Source organism: Rattus norvegicus, chromosome 1 (genome assembly GCF_036323735.1).
Source record: "Rattus norvegicus strain BN/NHsdMcwi chromosome 1, GRCr8, whole genome shotgun sequence".
Taxonomy (NCBI): Eukaryota; Metazoa; Chordata; class Mammalia; order Rodentia; family Muridae; genus Rattus; species Rattus norvegicus.
Genome location: NC_086019.1, coordinates 144,044,929 through 144,062,911, shown reverse-complemented (window position 1 = coordinate 144,062,911; position 17,983 = coordinate 144,044,929). Strand labels below are relative to the sequence as shown.

General features: G+C 45.1%; 1 protein-coding gene across 3 annotated transcripts in view; it reads left to right on the top strand.

Moving 5' to 3' along the window:
• Nucleotides 1-17,983, top strand: part of Crtc3 (CREB regulated transcription coactivator 3) — a 102,287-nt gene that overhangs the window by 1,413 nt on the left and 82,891 nt on the right. For all 3 annotated transcript variants that reach the window (NM_001427241.1, XM_006229463.5, XM_039101058.2), the window contains exon 2: nucleotides 9,882-9,980. In NM_001427241.1, coding sequence (NP_001414170.1) covers nucleotides 9,882-9,980 — 99 coding nt within the window. The remainder of the gene's footprint in view (nucleotides 1-9,881; nucleotides 9,981-17,983) is intronic.

The following is a 17,983-nucleotide window of genomic DNA, read 5'->3' as shown; positions in this document are numbered from 1 at the left end:
GAGTATGAACTCTGTTTTGCCATAAATACAGTTCACACCATTCACTGTTACAGTCCCCTGCACCGAGGCCATTCATCGTATTTATATAATGTTATCTTTCGGTGTAGTAAGGACAGAGTGAACTGCTTTCATTCTCGATGCACTGAAGCATATATATGGGGGGATAAGTGGTAGGTACAGAATGCAGATATCTGCAGATACAGAAGCCTGAAGATTTCAAGGGGAAAAAAAATGTCCATATGCCCTGACCAGCTTCCTGCTTACCAGTTGGCATATACAGGCTTTTATATTTTGCGACCTTGATTAGACTGAGCTTGACAAGCTCACAACACACGGAAGAGGTGTATGAGGCCTGTGCTGTGATGTTAGGAGGTATACATGATGCACGCACACATGGGCACTCTTGTCTGTATAGCTGGAGTTGTTGATCCAGTCACTGAGGCCCCCTCTAAATCATCCCCTGTGGCGAGGCCATGAGTAATGTTCAGATTATTTTTATTCTTAGGGGACAAGGTTGTGCTCTGTAGCCCAGCTGGCTTCTAGCCTGATATCCCTTTTCCTCAGTGTGTAAATGCTGGGATTACAGGCAGGTACCATCATACCTGGTTCAGGTTTTTAAAAACAAACAAACAAAAAAAGGCCTCACAAACCCTTAGCGTTCATTTAGCTTTGATTTTACTCGCGTGTGTTCGCACATGATACTGAATGAGACTTTCGTTAGGTAGAGCTTTTCGATATCCTCACAAACCAAAGCATTTCTGTGTGCAACAAACTCAAGGTTATAAACGCAATAAATCCAAGCCACCTTTCCTAGTGTGTGATAAATGCTATTCTGATGCACCAACTTGGATTCTCTATGTGATATGTTGAACTTAATGAGCCTGATCAACGCCGGCTCATAGGCTAATCCAGTTGCTATTTCTGCTAATTACTACGAACGTATGTCACTTTGCCCTGTACCTGGGACGGGGAGTCACTAGCATGTTAGTTTGGCTTGTGTTTTCTCCTTGACCGGTGGGTCCCGTTGTGTTCGAACAGAGACAAGACTGAGTGTGCCCCGGTATTTTTGCTTAGGACTATTTTCCCTAAGAAATCATAGAATGAAGCAGTTCTTGTAAAGATCTCCTGGGTCCTCAGATGTGACTGTACTGCCATTGGGAGAATAGTCTAATTCATAGGGGGTAATCGGATGGCTAGTACTGACTTTTCCTTACTGCTTACAGCAGGCATGTTAATTGATGGGCAGGCACTGCAACTGATCTAGATCCCATTTCTCTGTGGCCTGTGTTGAGTTTCAACTGCTCAGTGTAATCACAGCCAGTCTTTTAGGACTGAACTTGGACACTACTTGCCAGGTGGGTAGGAAGGAGGCTCTAGATCAGCGGTCCTCAACCTGTGGGTCACCCCTCCCACAGGGGGTGGCCAATCAGAGTTTTGCATTAATTCACAACAGTGGCATGATTACAGTTATGAAGTAGCAATGACGTACTGTTACGGTTGGGGTCACCACAGCATAAGGAATTGATTAAAGGTTGCTGTGTTAGGAAGACACAGCCCTAGCTGGATTTTGGGGAATTTTCTCTTTCCAGCTTTACTGCTTCATCAGGAAACAGTGTGAAAGGTTTTGTTTGTTTGGTTGTTTGTTTGTTTTTTTTCGAGACAAGGTTTCCCTCTGTACCTCTGGCTGTCCTGGAGTGCTCTATGTAGACTACACTGGCCTTAAACCCAGAGATCCTCCTGCCTCTGCCTCCCGAGTGTTAAGAGTAAAGGTGTGCGCCACCACGCACAGATAGCAGAGAGACAGCTTGGAGAAGGGAGTGCTAAGATTTGCCCACTGGGGTACCTGGCTGGGATCTCGTGGTGAAGGAAGGAAAGAGAGTGGAGGCACGACAGCCTGGGGAGAGCTGCTGCGTTTTGATTCATTTCTGTGTGGTTGGTAAGTGGGACGCTATCAGTATAGTCAGTGGACTTGTGTGCCTGGGGTTACTATGGTTACTTGGGATGTTGTAGTGGACAAGCAACAGTGCTTTAGGAGAGTTAAGATCCAGCAAGGAAGACATTTAAGAAGTAAAGACCCAATTTGGTGAATGTTATAAATAGGAAGAAGCTGGAGCTCTGGGCATGGGTAGCCATTCTGAATCAATGGGATCAATGGGTGTGGGGAGGGAATTCTGGGATATGTGTGGGAAGGGAGTGTGCTTCTGGCAGAGTCCTACGGTCCAGCAGGACGACCAGGAGACAGATTTGTGGTGCTGGGGACGCCACAAGGATCAGGTTGTAGATGTGGGATTTGGGACCTGATCCCAGAGCAACAGTAAGCCATTGGAGAGGTTGATCCTGAGTGGATTTGCATCTTAAAAGGATCCCTCCAGCCAGAATCTGAAAGGTGGCCACAGTGGAGAAAGTGTTTTGAGGCTGTACTGCACACCCTGGCAGGGCTTGGTGGCCTTGACTAGCATGACCAGGCCGATGCTTACAGTGTGAGGAGCTGTGGAGACTGTGGAAAGGTGGGAGGTGAGCTGGAGATGGCTCCCAGGCTTTAGGCACGCCAGGGCCCCCACGGATAACAGGCTGGCAGGAGCAGGTGGGGTTTGAAGAGAGGCTGAGTTTGAGGGACTACTGAGGCTCCGGAAGCGTGTTCTAGCAGGCCATTGTCTCTGTGGACTTGGGCCTCAGGAGGAAAGGCCAGGTCTCCCTCCTTATTTGGGGCTCTTTGGAGTTTAGCCACAGGAGATCTGATGCTGAGAAAGAGGTTGAGACCATATACTACAGGGAGGAGAGTGTAGTTCAGTTGGTAGGGTGTTTGCCTTGAGTGCTCCAAGTCCTGAGTTTGATCCCCAGCATACATACGTGTTAGTGGCTCATACCAGGAAGCCTAGCACCTGGGAAGTTGAGGCAGGAGGATGAGAAGTGTTAGGTCATTCTCAGCTACACAGGGTTTTTGAGGTCAGCCTATCCTATTTAAAACAAATGACCCCCGACCCCCCCACCCCCCGCAAACTCCAAACTGACTCCACCCCCACAAACTACAAACTGACTCGTAGCTTGCACACTATTTTTGGCTCTCTGACATATTTTTATTTTGTTTTCCCAAAATATGTGTGTGTGTGTGTGTGTCTGTTTCTGTCTGTGTCTGTGTCCCTCTGTTTGTGTGTGTGTGTGTCTGTGTCCCTCTGTGTGTGTGTGTGTCTGTGTCTATGTCTGTCTGTGTCTGTGTCCCTCTGTTTGTGTGTGTGTGTCTGTGTCCCTCTGTGTGTGTGTGTGTGTGTCTGTGTCTATGTCTGTCTGTGTCTGTGTCCCTCTGTGTGTGTGTGTGTGTGTCTGTGTCTGTCTGTGTCCCTCTGTGTGTGTGTGTGTGTATGTGTGTGTGTGTGTGTGTATGCTTACATCTGTTTAATAAGGGCCAGAAATGACCATTGGGATTGTACATTAAAATCTAGACTCTAGATTTTAGCAAAAGAGATCTTTTAGCAAATCCTCCTCACATTTCTTTCCTTTGTCTTTAAACATTTATATTTTTATTTTATGTATATGAGTGTTTTGCCTGCATATATGAAAGTGTACTACATAGGTATCTGGTGTTCACATGGGCCAGAAGAAGGTACTGGAGAGCCTGGGACTGGAGTTAGGGCCAGTTGTGAGCTGCCATGGGGTGCTGGGAATCAAACTTGGGTCCTCTTGACTTCTCTCTCTCTATTTGTGTGTGTGTGTGTGTGTGTGTGTGTGTACATGCACATGTTTGTGGAGGTCAGGACAACTGGCAGGAGTCAGTCTCTCTTTCCACGGTGTGAGTCCTGAGGCCTGGGCAGCAAGTGCATTTCCTTGCTGAGTCATCATTGACCACAGTCCCTGCCATCCCCATGGCACACCTCATGATGCTCCAGGCTGCTTTACTGACTTAGCTTCCCTACATCTATTTGACTTTGTCCCCTGCTATAAAGTGAAGTGAGAATAGGGCCCAGAAGCCATCAGTCACTATTGCCTGTGCAGGCTGCTGGGTGTGTGGTGGGTTTCTAGGCAATGGGGAGATGGGCGAGAAGAGGGAGAGTGCGGGAACTTCAGGGTGCTTGGCTGTGAAGGGTGAGTTATATTGACATATCTCAGGGTAAAGTCAGCATGGCCCTCTAAGTGTTGAGTCCTTGAATAGTTGAGGAAAGCCATTGTTTGCCTTTTGTTGTTGTTTTATTTTGTTTTTATTTTCCTTTTTAACAACAAGGTCTCTCCTAACCATACAAGTGACCCCAAACTCACTATGTAGTCAGAAATGGCCATGAGCTCCAAATGCTCTGTCGCTGCCTCTAGAAAGCTGGGATTACAGGTGCGTCCGCCATGGCTGGTTTTCTGCTAAACGATGGTGTGCTGTAGAATGGTGAAGCCTTTGAGCCAAAAGTAGAGGGAAAGCCTGGGAAGACCAGGCTCAGGTTAGACCTGACAGCTCTCTGTGCCAGGCACACTGGTTCTTCCCTTGTTATCTCAGACAGTCTTCAAAGTGACCTCATGGTTTATCTGTCTGGATTTTCCACCATTTGGAGGTTTAGAGAAGTGTCTTTGTGAGGCTGGTAAGGGCAGAGCTGGGACTGGCTTCTGGGTGTCACATTGGGTATCGACACACTTAAACCCTTTCCCCATGGTAAAGGTGTATGCCTGTGTGTGTGCCTGTGTGTGTGTCTGTGTGTGCCTGTGTGTGTGTCTGTGCCTGTAAGTGTGTTTGTGTCTGTAGGTGTGTGTCTGTGTGTCTGTGTGTGTGTCTCTGTGTGTGCCTGTGTGTATGTGCCTGTGTGTGTCTGTGTGCCTGTGTGTGTGTGCCTGTGTGTGTGTGTGTCTGTGTGTGCCTGTGTGTGCCTGTATGTGTGCCTGTGTGTGTGTCTGTGTGTGTGTCTGTGTGTGTGTCTGTGTGTGTGCCTGTGTGTGTGTGCCTGTGTGTGTCTGTAGGTGTCTGTAGGTGTGTGTCTGTGTGCCTGTGTGTGTGCCTGTGTGTGTGTCTGTGTGTGTGTCTGTGTGTGTGCTTGTGTGTCTATCTGTCTATTTTTGTTCTCTCTATCACATTTACTGATCTTTTCTCCTCCTCCACCCCCTAAGGCTGAAGCTAAGAATTCTTACTTGCCAGACAATGCCCTACCTCTCAGCCACACCCTCCCCCTAAATCCTTTCACAACAGCACATTGGGTGACTGTAGCTTTAGAAACGACCTTAAAGCTGTTAATTTGGGTCTTGTAAGTTAGCCCTTCTCAAAAATTACTCCTGGAAAGATGACTCCGGTGGCCAAGAGCAGTGTGCGTTCACACTGCTCTCACAGAGGACCCAAATTTGGTTCTCAGCATCCATAGCTAATAACTGACCATAACTCCAGCTTCAGAGGATTCAGTGATCTTTTGGACTGTGAAGGTACCTGTACTGATGAATATACATTTTCCTAGACAGATATATGCATATACAATAATTTAAAATAAAATAAATATTTAAAAAATTTCTCCTGACAAGTTGAGTCATTTGCACTTACATAAATTTTGGAATCATTTCGTCAATGCATAAAAACAAGACTGGCGGGCTGGGGAGATGGCTCAGTGGTTAAGAGCACTGACTGCTCTTCCAGAGGACCTGAGTTCAATTTCTAGCAACACATGGTGGCTCACAACCATCTGTAATGGGATCTGATGCCCTCTTCTGGTGTGTCTGAAGACAGTGACAGTATACTCACATACATGGAATAAATAAATAAATCTTTAAGAAAAAAGAAAAAAACAAGACTGGCTGGAATTTTTATGATTTTCGCTTTTACTTGGTGCTAGAGCTTGCGTCCAGGGCCTGTGGCACGCTAAGCCATGCTCACCACTGAGCTATGCTCCCAGCTCCCTTGTGGGGTTTTGATTAGGTTGTGTTGACCACTGTGAGGCTTTTCCAGAAAAGAGTCAGTGTGACTTCTGTCTCAATCATACAGTCATTAGAAGGAATTTTACTGAAGTATATGATCTTAGGCCACATTTTGCTAATGATTATTACTGGGTGAGGTAAACAAAGACAATGAATGGAAGGGCCAGCAACAGATGGCAAATGGCAGCTAACTCTTAGTCACAGTGGTGGGTAGCAGGGTGTAGCAAGGCCTGGGGCACACAGGACACTTTAGGCCCTGGGCGAAGAACGCAGGAATATGAGTTTAGGGCTAATAAAATGGCTCTGCCATAAAGGTGCTGTCAACCTCCTGTTTGAATCCAGTCCCCAGGACCCATGGGGAGGGAGATAACCAACTTTTATAAATCACTTTCTGACTTCTATTCACACTCATGTGCACGTGTACACACACACACACACACACACACACACACACACACACACAAATGGGTTTAACGTTGTTTGCTCTTTCAGATAAGATTAGAAATCTGGATTTTATGTAGTTTCTCGGGTTCTAAAATTGAAATTGAAAACACTGAGTCAGAACTCCCTGTGGGCCGCCAGCCTATGACCTCTGCCTTAGTCTGGTTATATTTTAGTCTTTATTTTCATCATCTATAAACATGGAGGTGTTAAATTCAGTCTCAGGTTTCTTTCTAGTTTAATGATTCAAAATTTCAAAAGAGGAAAGTGTCAAAATAACTGAAAGGTTCTAGAGGTAGCGGAGAAATAGCCAGAGGACTTGTCCAGGTCTCCATGGTTCACACACCACCACACATTTTTTTCTGCTCATCCTTATATCTGTTGTGAAGGGCATGGAATGGCTTGGCTAACCACATGAGAGCTGACCATGGTGTCACACGGTCTCTGAAGGCTCTGGAGATAGGCTCCTCCAGAGGGCGAGCAGTGGTGAGTTGTGGGGTCCTTAGAGAGGCCATAAGTTCAGTGGAAGGCAGGTCCCTAGCTTGCTTTATAATGAGCCTGGCTAGTGTGTCAAGGCCTTTGGGTAAGGGTTGAAGCCTTTGTGGCAACTCTCAGGAGGGAGGAGGGGCTTTGGCAGGTGTGTCTTTGTGAGCGTGGACCTGGCATGTTATGTAAGACACAATTAAGATCTTACAAGTGACTAGGTGGACTGAGTGATTCAGATCAAGGTGATCAGGAATCTTGTCTGAGCATTTCGAGTCAAATGGTTCTAGTAAGTGCATTTAGAATATTACTCTTTAATATTCTTTACTCTTAAACTTGCCTCATAGGCAGAAATAGCATACTGTCTTCAAGTTTGACTCTGAGATCTGAGTTTTGATTAATATATTATGACATATAATTAATGTGTCTCCCTATACAGCATGTTTGAGAGATTATAATCACTGTGATTATAGTGAAGTTAAAGATACCCAAGGGCTTTAAAACTTACAAACAAAAACAGGCATTTGTTTTTGAATATGCATATTAAGTTAAGGAATATTATCATCTCTGGTGTTTCTCCCAGGGTGCCCAGTGTGCTGGAGGAGGCCGTGAGCCAGGCTTCCTCTCAGTTGGTAATCACAGCAGCCGAGGATAGATGGAAGATGGGTTTCATCCTTGCCAGCTCTAGTTTTTATATATCTGAAAGCTTTCATAGTAAATAGTAGAAAATCAGAGACTCATGCGGTCCACAGTGTATGTCTTTCAGACTGTCAATAGCTTGGTCATTGAATTTTTCTTGTCATAATTTCCTTATTTACCATAATTTCATAGTATTTACATTCTATTAAGTAAATTTTAGTAATTAATTTTTTAAAAAAGATTTTATTTCACATATGTGAATACACTGTCACTGTCTTCAGACACGCCAGAAGAGGGCATCAGATCCCATTACAGATGGTTGTGAGCCACCATGTGGTTGCTGGGAATTGAACTCAGGACCTTGGAAGAGCAGTCAGTGTTTTTAACCACTGAGCCATCCTGCTGCGTTGTATTAGATATTTTAAATAACAACAGTATGATCTTTGGGGAGAAATGGAAGATAGGAAAAGAGCCTGATAGAAATAGGAATGTGGGCTTTGGGTAAAGCAGCTGTGCCTTGGCTTGGATAGGACACTGAACATATCTGTGCCCTCAGGTCTGTAATGCAGGCAGGGCAACTCCCTGCTTCATTGTGGAGAAAGCTAGGGGTGACTGGACCAAGTAGCTGAGGACGATACCTCATCTACCCTAAGGGCTCAGGTCTGGTATATTTTTTAATTATTACTTTAAATTTATTATTTAATTATATTTAATTAGAGAAGGACAGAGTAATGGAAGGGTAGAAGCCTGTCTCAGGGGTCTCTATGACCTTTCTTCCCTGTATGAATTATAAATACCAAGTTTATATAAATACACAGTTAATTCACTATTTTAGAAGCATAAGTCATGAAGATCAGGCTGGATCGCTTTATGGTGTTTAAGAACTATAACCAGCTGACCGCCCCTTGAAAAGTAAGGAACAGAGGTTATTAAATCTGTGGGACACTGTTGGATACCTGTTGGTTTGGCTTCTCTTATTAAATATTTTTGTTACAAATTTGTGTTTGTGTGTGTCTGTGGGTGCATGCATGCTTGTGTGCACTCTCACATAGGGCACATGTGTGGAGGTCAGAGGACATCTTGCTGGAGTTGGTTCTCTCTTTCTACCATGTGATCCTGGGATTACACTCAGGTCTTCGTGACTTGGAGGCAAGTTCTCCACTCACTCCATTAAGTCATCTCACCAGCTGTGGTCTCGTTTAATAAGCCCATATCTAGAGATTTAATAATTATTCCTTAGAATAAGTCACAATGATTTCAGAAAAAGAAATGTTTTACAGCCATAAAAACAATCATTTGTGAGTGTGTTTATGTGTATCAGTGTCATGTAAGGCTCATCATGTAAGCAGGCAAGACGCTATGTTGGTTGAGTGCTGTAGTGCATACTTGAGGAAGAGAGGTAGTCCTGGGAAGGAGGTGGGAGGTGGAGGGGGGGATCGGGAATGTAAGGCCAGCCTCTGGTACATCATGAGTTTGAGGCCAGCCTGACTACACGAGGCTTCACCTGAAGAAAGAGAGGGAGAGAGAAAAGAGGGAGAGGAGGGGGAGAGTGGGAAGAGAACACCAGCCTTCCAGTTTTGTCTATGCTGTGATCCCTTGTACACAGTTATGACACATAAGTGTTCATGGAGATTGGGGGGAGGGGCTGTGGAGAAGAAAGGAAACGTGAGTTTGGTTGTTAGATAGTAGCTTAAGACTTTCTATCAGAAAGTCTTTTATTGTTAAAGACTGTGCCTGCATGCTTGCATATCATGGTACAGGACATTTGGAATATTCATAAATTCTTCCTAGAACTAATAATTAAAAAGACAGAAGGTAGGCAGTGGTGGTGCATGCCTGTAACCTCACTGTTAGGAGTTAGACAGAAAGCTCTGGATCCTTGTCTACACAGTGAGGTCGAAGCCTTCCTGGGTTGTTCGAGACCATGTCTCAAAACCAAACCTAAAGGAAACACAACCCAGAAAGCTCTGGAAACCTGAAGGTTGTGAGCACTTAAGTAGAAAAGGAAATGAAAACCAAGATTTTTGTCTTGTCTTGTTTTTTAGAAAGACAAATGTGACTCATTTGATATGCATCGAAGTTTATCTGGGAATGTGTTCTGATTCACCAGGAATGCTGTCCCAACTCATTATAACATGTTCAGTTACAACACCAATATATTTGACTTACACAGACTGTGCATCCTAGAACTCATCTTTTAAAGCAGCACATCTATTTACGTGTTTTCCAGACTCGTTTCATAAAATTCATCTTTTTTATTCTTTAATTTTATTTTTTATTTATTCACTTTATGTCCTGCACACTGTCCCTCTCCCAGTTACCCACTCCCAGCCCTCCCTCTGCCCACGGTTTTGTTTTTGAAGCATTCTATAAGATACTGTATTCGGATGCCTCTTTAAGATTTTGCTGAGCAATGGTGAGCATTCTCGAACTCCTTCTGTTTCCAGGTTCAGTTTCAGAGGCTTCAGCAACTGCGCCTTACACAGCACCACGGGGGATCCTTACCTAATGTGAGCCAGCTGCGGGGCAGCGCACCAGAGCTTCAGGTACGCCACTTGCTGGATGGAGTGTAAGGTTTATCTGTAGCCCTGGACAGATTAGTTAGAAGAATAGCATGGGCCCGAATTGGGTTCAGTCTTCTGGGAAGTCCCTCAGTGTATTCTTTCTGTAGCGTCCACCCGTGCAGGTGATGACTCCACAAGGAGTCAGAGGCTGGGCATCCATTTGAAATGTGTGAAGAGAATTTGCCTCGAACGTACAAGGCTGGGTTCCGTCCTCAGCATCACCAGAAAACAAAACACACAACACCCCAAAGTGTAACTTGAACCACCCGTTTAAGTTAGAGTTTTTTACTAATCACACTAAAGGAAAATAAACTGGTGAAAGTAAGTGTAATATAATTTAGACAAAAGGTACTTATTTTAAAACATATTATTATTGTATGGATGTATAGGATGTGTGTGTATGTCAGTGGGTATGCTTGTGGCACGGCGTGTGTGTGGAGGTCAGAGTCTACTGTCTACTCCACCCTGAGACAGGTCTCTGTGTAGCCTGGCTGTGTGAACTCACTCTGTGGAACAGGCTGGCCTCAGACTCAGAAGTCCAGCTGCCTCAGCCCTGAGCATCAGGATAAAGGGCGTGCGCCATGTGCCCAGCCTCAGCCCCGAACATCAGGATAAGGGGTGTGCATCACGTGCCCAGCCTCAGACTCAGAAGTCCAGCTGCTTCCTCAGCCCTGAACATCAGGATAAAGGGCGTGCATCACGTGCCCAGCCTCAGCCCCGAACATCAGGATAAAGGGCGTGCATCACGTGCCCAGCCTCAGCCCCGAACATCAGGATAAAGGGCGTGCGCCACGTGCCCAGCCTCAGAGGACATCCTTGAAGAGTCTCCTGTTGTGGGTTCTGGGACTCGAACTCAGGCCTCAGGTTCTCACCAGTGCTCCTGCCTGTCAGGATCCTGCTGGCCCCAGCTTAGGCTGTTTGAGATAGAATCTTGTTATGCAGCCCTGGCTATTCTGGAACTTGCTGTGAAGACCAGAGTACCTTCAGAATGGTGTTCCTCCTGCCTGTACACCTACTGGGTGCTAAGCCAACACTATGCACAGTGTCTGGGACACGGTCTTACTGGGTAGTTCAGACTAGTCTGGAGCAGCTAAGATACACAGCTGAGGATGACTTTGAACTTCTCATCCTCCTGCCTCTGTCTCCAAAGTGCTGGGGTTATTTGGGGTTCTGGGGTGGGACCTAGGGCTTTCATATATCTGAGTTCCATCTCCACCCTGTTCTCAAGTTCTTGATTCTTCTGTGGTAGCGCTCTGAGTCCTGGGGTTACAGGCATGTGTCAGGCGGCATGCCCGGCTTCCTCTAAGTCATTTGAATACTTATTTAACCCGAGACTTACCATGTAATCAACACAGGAGACATACACTAGTTCCTCCATATTGTTCTTGTGCGGAGTCTTTGGAGTCTCTTGTGTATTCTACACTTAGAGCACAGCTCAGTCTTCTTTTTTTTTTTTTTTTTTTTTTCCGGGGCTGGGGACCGAACCCAGGACCTTGCACTTCCTAGGCAAGCATTCTACCACTGAGCCAAATCCCCAACCCCCACAGCTCAGTCTTAATCCATGTCACTGGATTCATGCGGCTGATGATGGCCTCACTGGGCAGGTGGGTCAGAGGCACAGATAACAGTCTGGCTGCCCTGAGATTAGTGCTGGCTCATAGCTGTAATCATTTACCAGAAAGGCCTTATTCAGAACAATGTGGAGTTACTGTGTCAGACAATAGTGTCAGCTACTACTGCAGTTAAGATCTGAGTCAGACCTATTCCGTTGTTGTAGCCACAGAAAAGTTAGAAGCCTGCTGTTTCTTTTTAATTTATTTTTATTTTATGTACGTTGGTGTTTTGCCTGCATGTATGTCTGTGTGAGGGTGTTAGATTTTGCAGTTACAGACAGTTGTGAGCTGCCATGTGGGCACTGGGAATTGAAGCTGGGTCCTCTGGGAGCAGTCAGTGCTCCCAATCACTGAACCATCTCTCTATCCCCAAAGCCTGCATCTCAATTGAATAACTTAGGATTTGATGTTAGAGTTGAGATCGTCTGTGATGGAGCAGCATAATTCTATGCTGTTGGATACCCTTCCATTTTATTTTTGGGATGTGTGTGTGTGTGTGTGTGTGTGTGTGTGTGTGTGTGTGTGTGTGTGTGTGTTTTTACAGTAATGGTCATAGGCATACAAAGGCACTCAGCTTCTGACATGGGTGCAGGGGATTTGAACTCAGGGCTTGCACTGTGTCTTTGTGCACTGGGCTGTCCTCCTTGTTGAAGAAACTGGGATTATCGTGTCTATAACATCCAGAATATTGTGGAGCATTTTGGATTTCTGCTCTTGAAAATCTTCGTGTGGGTCTGTGTATGGGGCATGCATCTGTGGTGTCTGTCTGCATTTGTATGTTAGTGTGTGCACAAGTACAAGCACGTCACAGCACACATGTGGAAGTCAGAGGGCAATCTCTGGTGTTAGTCTTCCCTGTCTGTCTTCTTTGCGACAGGGTCTCTGTGCTGCTGTGCACACTAGGCCGCTGTCCTGCCAGTCTGGAGGGTCTCTCTCCTCCTCCCGCCTTACAGAGTGCTGGGTTCACATAAAATCAAGCCCAGCCAATCTTCTTAATCTGTTTGAGGGCTTAGGGAGACAATAGATAAAGTGTTTACAAGTCTTCATGCGATTAGAGAACCGACAGAAAAACTGGGCAGCTATGGCAGCCCCAGAGATCACGGCACTGTGGAGGCAGAGGTGGCTGGTCTCACTGCCTGTGTGTGGTGTGCTCAGGCGAGAGTCCTCAGCAAAGTGGAGCAAGGTTGAGGCAGACACCCAGTGTTCACTGCAGGCCTTCCTTCACATGTCCTGTTCACGTGTGCCTGCACGCCCACCCGCCCACGACTGTGCCTGCACCCATGTGAGCATGGATACATGTATGCATATACATACATGTCAAATGTGTTTTCAGGATATAGCCAGGCTGGTATCAAGCTCTGCCTCCTGCCTTGGCCTCTGAGTGTCTCCATACACAGTCAGAATGTTGTTTGGGGGTAAAGATGTAGCTCAGTTGGTAGAGTGCCTGCCTCACACACACAGGGCCCCAGGTTGGGTTTCCAGGACAACATGGATTTGAGGTTCAAAGTCATCCCCGACAATTTAGCAAGTTTGAAGACACCCTGGAGACCCTGCCTCAAACAACCCCCCCCCCCAACAATTTTGACACCATGACTCTGACATTTTTGGTAATTCCAGACCAATTATTTTGTAATCCCATTTGTTCCCGTTGTCTTTTGACACCTTCTGGTGCTGGAGATTAAATCCAGGGCCTCACACACAGCAGGCAAGCATTCTCCACCAGTGCTGCTGGCTTCTCGTCCCCCCCCCCCCCCACACACACACACATTGGGGCTTATGTCTGTCTCTGTGATGAGATTCAGATGATGAGTCTGTGGCAGGAATAGCTCAGAATGATGGTTGGATCCTATGAGGCATGTGATTTCAGTTTGTCCTGTGACTGTGGGTGTGCCTTTTACCAACTACAGTCAGTCTTTCAGGCTCTCCTCTCTGAAGTCGCTCTTTTCTCCTCTGTAATGAACAACTGTTCTATGCATAGCTACCTCAAACGGTCATTAAACTTCATTAAACTTTGCATTATAAACACACCCTCACGAATATTTATATTTATCACTATTTATTTATTATATACACATGATTTTATGAGTCCTCATTTTATTCAGTGGGTCATAGTCTGTAACTAGTGTTTTATTTTGATAGTGATATAGTCATGTGTTAGGCCAGGAGGAGCCCTCTTCCAAATAGAAAATTTCTTAACAAATTGGTATAAATAAAGGAGTCTTGGAGCACAGGTTTTCTTCTGTTACCCTTTTTTTTTTTTTAATAGTTGGCTCTTTTGGGTCGACAGCTCTATGCCATGGGACCGCTGTCATAGTCCCTCACTGCAGAGTGGCTGCCCCTTGGTCATCATCCTCTGTCTTCTCTGTCTCATCCTCTGTCCTATGAATGGAATCAGAAGGATGTGGTCCTCTGGTTTCTTGTTGCCTTTAACTAGTCACACTGGAGCCTCTTCTGTGTTGTTGAGTGCCCTTGCTCCTGGGGCTGCTGGTACCAAGTACTATAACTTGGTGGCTTAAAATAGCAGAAAGTCACTTTCTCACAGTTCTCAGTCTGGGAGTCTGAAATCCGGGATTGGCATGGCTGAGTTCCCTCCGAGTGCTTGGGGAAGTTTTTCCTTACCTCTTCCTGGCGTTGTTGTCAGTAATATCCTTGGTTTGTAGCTCTGTCACTGCCACCTCTGGCACCTCATGTGACCTGTGATTTCTTCTCCCTTTCCTTGGATGTAGGGCCACGGTACTGTAGCATGGGCATCTTCTGAGTTAATGAGTGATGTGCAAAGATCCTGATTTTTCTTTTTCCCTTCTCTTCTCCCCACAACGCCCCCTTCTTCTTCTAAGACGGGGTCTTACTCTGCAATCCCGGTTGTCTGGAAACTTACTATATAACACAGGGCAGCCTCAAACTTGGGACAGTCCTTCTGCCTCAGCCTCTGGAGTGCTGGAATTACAGGCACCACCACGTCCAGCTCCATGTGCATTTGTGCCCTTGTATAAATAATCGTGTGGTAAAAGTGATCTTTATCTCTCTCCCTCTCTCTGTCTGTGTCTATTTCTAATGCTGGAGCCTGGACTTTGTTTTTTAATATGCTAAGCAAGCCCTTTACCACTAGTCCATATCCCCAGCCCCCAGCTTTACCTTTATAGTAGGTTGCCACCCTATTTGCAAATTGACTGACTATACATTTTCTGCATTCCACCAGTAAGACAGAAGAATCCCACCGCCCTCTGTCTTCTCCAGCACTTGATGTTTCAGGCTTAAAACACAAAAAGCAGCCAGGTGTGGCAGCATGTGCTTTTAATCCCAGCAACAGGGATGCACAGACAAGTAGAGCCGGAGGTTATATCAGATGGGGAGGAACAGTAAGATGTCTCAATAAATAAGTAAATAATAAATAAACAGACTACACACACACACACACACACACACACACACACACACACCTTGCCATCTTAACAATTTTTAGAATATATAATTCAGTGTCATTAAAAATACTCATAAAAATGAGGCAGGGGCAGGTGGATCTCTGTGAGTTCAAGGCCAGGCTGGTCTACAAAGTGACTCTAGATCATCCAGGACTCAAACAAACAAACAAACAAAAAAACAAACCTCCAAAACAAAAGTAACAATAGCAGCAACAACACCCTCACCATTACTAGTCACAAGGAAATGCAAACTGAGCCCTGCATACTCTGAGCACGAACACAAACAGAACAGCTACTGTAGAAAACAGGCAGCTCCTGGGACTCACGATCCAGCAACCATAGCAGGGAAACCCTGTCTTGAAAAAAACAAAATAAACAGACAAAAAACTCAACCAACCAAAAACATTCATATGAGTGGTCAGTCAGTCTCCAGGACTTTTCACCTTTAAAACTGTAAGTCTAACTAAGTGAGTGAACAAAATTTGCTAATATCAATTCGTGCCCTGCATGCTTTTCCTTTACCCTGACTCGTTCCTTACTGGTAGGATCGATCTTTTCAGTATTTGCATTCTGGTTCAATTAGCCAGCAAAGGAACTTTGTAGTGTCAGAATGTCATCCAACCGTATATTTACTTTATTGTAAATAATGGAGAACCGTGGTCAATAAAGAGTTTTATATTCCTTAAAAAAAACTGTAAGTCTGTATTCACTGAGAAGCAATTCTGTGTTCCCTTCCCTGGCCTGGGAGCCACCCTCTGCTTTCTGCCCATGGTCAGAGCCATGCTACGTGCCTCATTTAATCAAACACTGTTTGTCTTTTTGTGACTAAGTTGTTTCACCTCACACAATTTCCTCAAGTTTCATGCATATTGTAACAGGATTTCCTTCCCTTTTAAGGGTGAATAATATTCTATTGTATGTGCATACCACACGTGTTTATCTGTTCATCTGGTGGACACGTGTTATTGTATGTGCACACCACACATGTTTATCTGTTCATCTGGTGGACCTTGTGTTACTGTTTGTGCACACCACATGTATTTATCTATTCATCTTGTGGACACTGCATTGCTCTGCCTCTTGACTGTGGTGCATAATGCTGATGTGAATGTACTGTGGTAATGCAACTCTCTCAAGTCTCTACTTCCTGTTTTGTGACAGGGCTCAGATAGCCTAGGCTGGCCTCAAACTAGCTAGTAGCTGAAGATAACGGTGAACTTCTGATCCTCTGGCCTCCGCTTCCCAAGTGGCTGGCATTGCTCTCCCTCCTCCCCAGTTAATAGCCATCCTAATGGGTAGGATATTTTAGTGGAAAAGACTGCGGTGTCTCATTGTGTCTTCAGTTTACATTTCCCCTGACAATAATGTTGAGGGTTTTTTTGTTTTTGTTTTTTGAGAGACAGGGTCTTGACTGGGCTGAAATTCACTATGTAGAGCAGGCTAACCCTAAACTCAGGGATCTGCCTGCTTCTGCCTCATGAATGCTGGGAACGCTCACACCCAGCTTGAGCATCTTTAGTTGACTTGCTTCTGCTGCCCCTCCTCCCTCTTCCTTCTCTTTCCTCCTTTCCCTCCTCTTCCCTTCTTCCTGCCACACTCTCCTTCCTTCTTCTCTCCTTCCTTCTTCTGATAACAACAGCAACAGCTATCATTACTGTTGTTTCATAGACAAGGTCTCACTTTGTAACCCAGGCTGGCCTTGAACTGCTAGTGATCCTCTTGCCTTAGTCTCCCTACTGCTAGGATTTCAGGCTGGGGACCAGGGACATCTTAATAATATGGAGTCTTTATTCTTGAGTATGGTTCTATTTCTAAACATTACAGAAACACAGATTTTAATTGTTTCTTATAATCATTTACTTCCACACAGTTCTCTTTTTTATGTTTTCCTCTTGTTATATATATATATATATATATATATATATATATATATATATTTTTTTTTTTTTTTTTTTTTTTTTTGGTTCTTTTTTTCGGAGCTGGGGACTGAACCCAGGGCCTTGCGCTTCCTAGGTAAGTGCTCTACCACTGAGCTAAATCCCCAGCCCCCCTCTTGTTATATTTTAATTAACAAATAAAATGTATATTTATAATGTATAACCTTCTTCTTTTCCCACCACCTGGGATTGAATTTAGTATGTAAGCGTGCTGGCCAAGCACTCTCCCACTGTGTTCCCTCCATGTTTTGGTACATGGGGACTGGTGACTCAAGCTAATTAGATCTACACTGACTCGCATCCTTCCCACTTTTCCTGAGACTCTGCTCTTAGGCATTTTTGGTAATACAATATGTGGCTAGTAATTACAGTTATATGAAGTCCAGTAGATCCTTTGGACCGTTCCTCCTACCCATTCATGTTTATATATTGCTTGGGGACAGGGTTTGATCTACATAACCCAGGCTGGCCTACAACTCACTATGTAGCTTCAGGCTGGCTTGGAACTCTGTTCTCTTACCTCAGTCTCCTGGGTGCTAGATTAAAGGTTGTACCACCACACCAAACACAGCCTGTGACTTTGGTTTTGCTATACCATTGAATGGTAAGTAGACCACTATTTTAATATGTTAAGAGTTAGTTCTTTATCCCAGTGGCCAATTTGAAAACTCTTTTCCTCTAGTGCAGAGGCCCTCGCAGGGGACGCAGGGTATCAGCTGAGTAAACGAAAGCATGCTCTTCCAGTCTTCTTCTGGCAGCCCTTAGTGTGGGAGCTGCTGTCAGGTCAAAGCTGTCTACAATGGAACTGCACATGTGCACTGCAGACAGTGAGGCGGAAACGGACAATTCCTCTGAGGGCCAGAGCTGTGCTCTTTGGTTAGAAGAGAAATAATCCTTCCACTGTCATCTTCCACTGAATCACAGCTTGGGCACCTGTTGGCTGTGTGTCCTGCTTATTAAGCAACCACAGAGCAGGGGACCTAAAGGCTTCACTCTACACTGGGCTCTCTGAG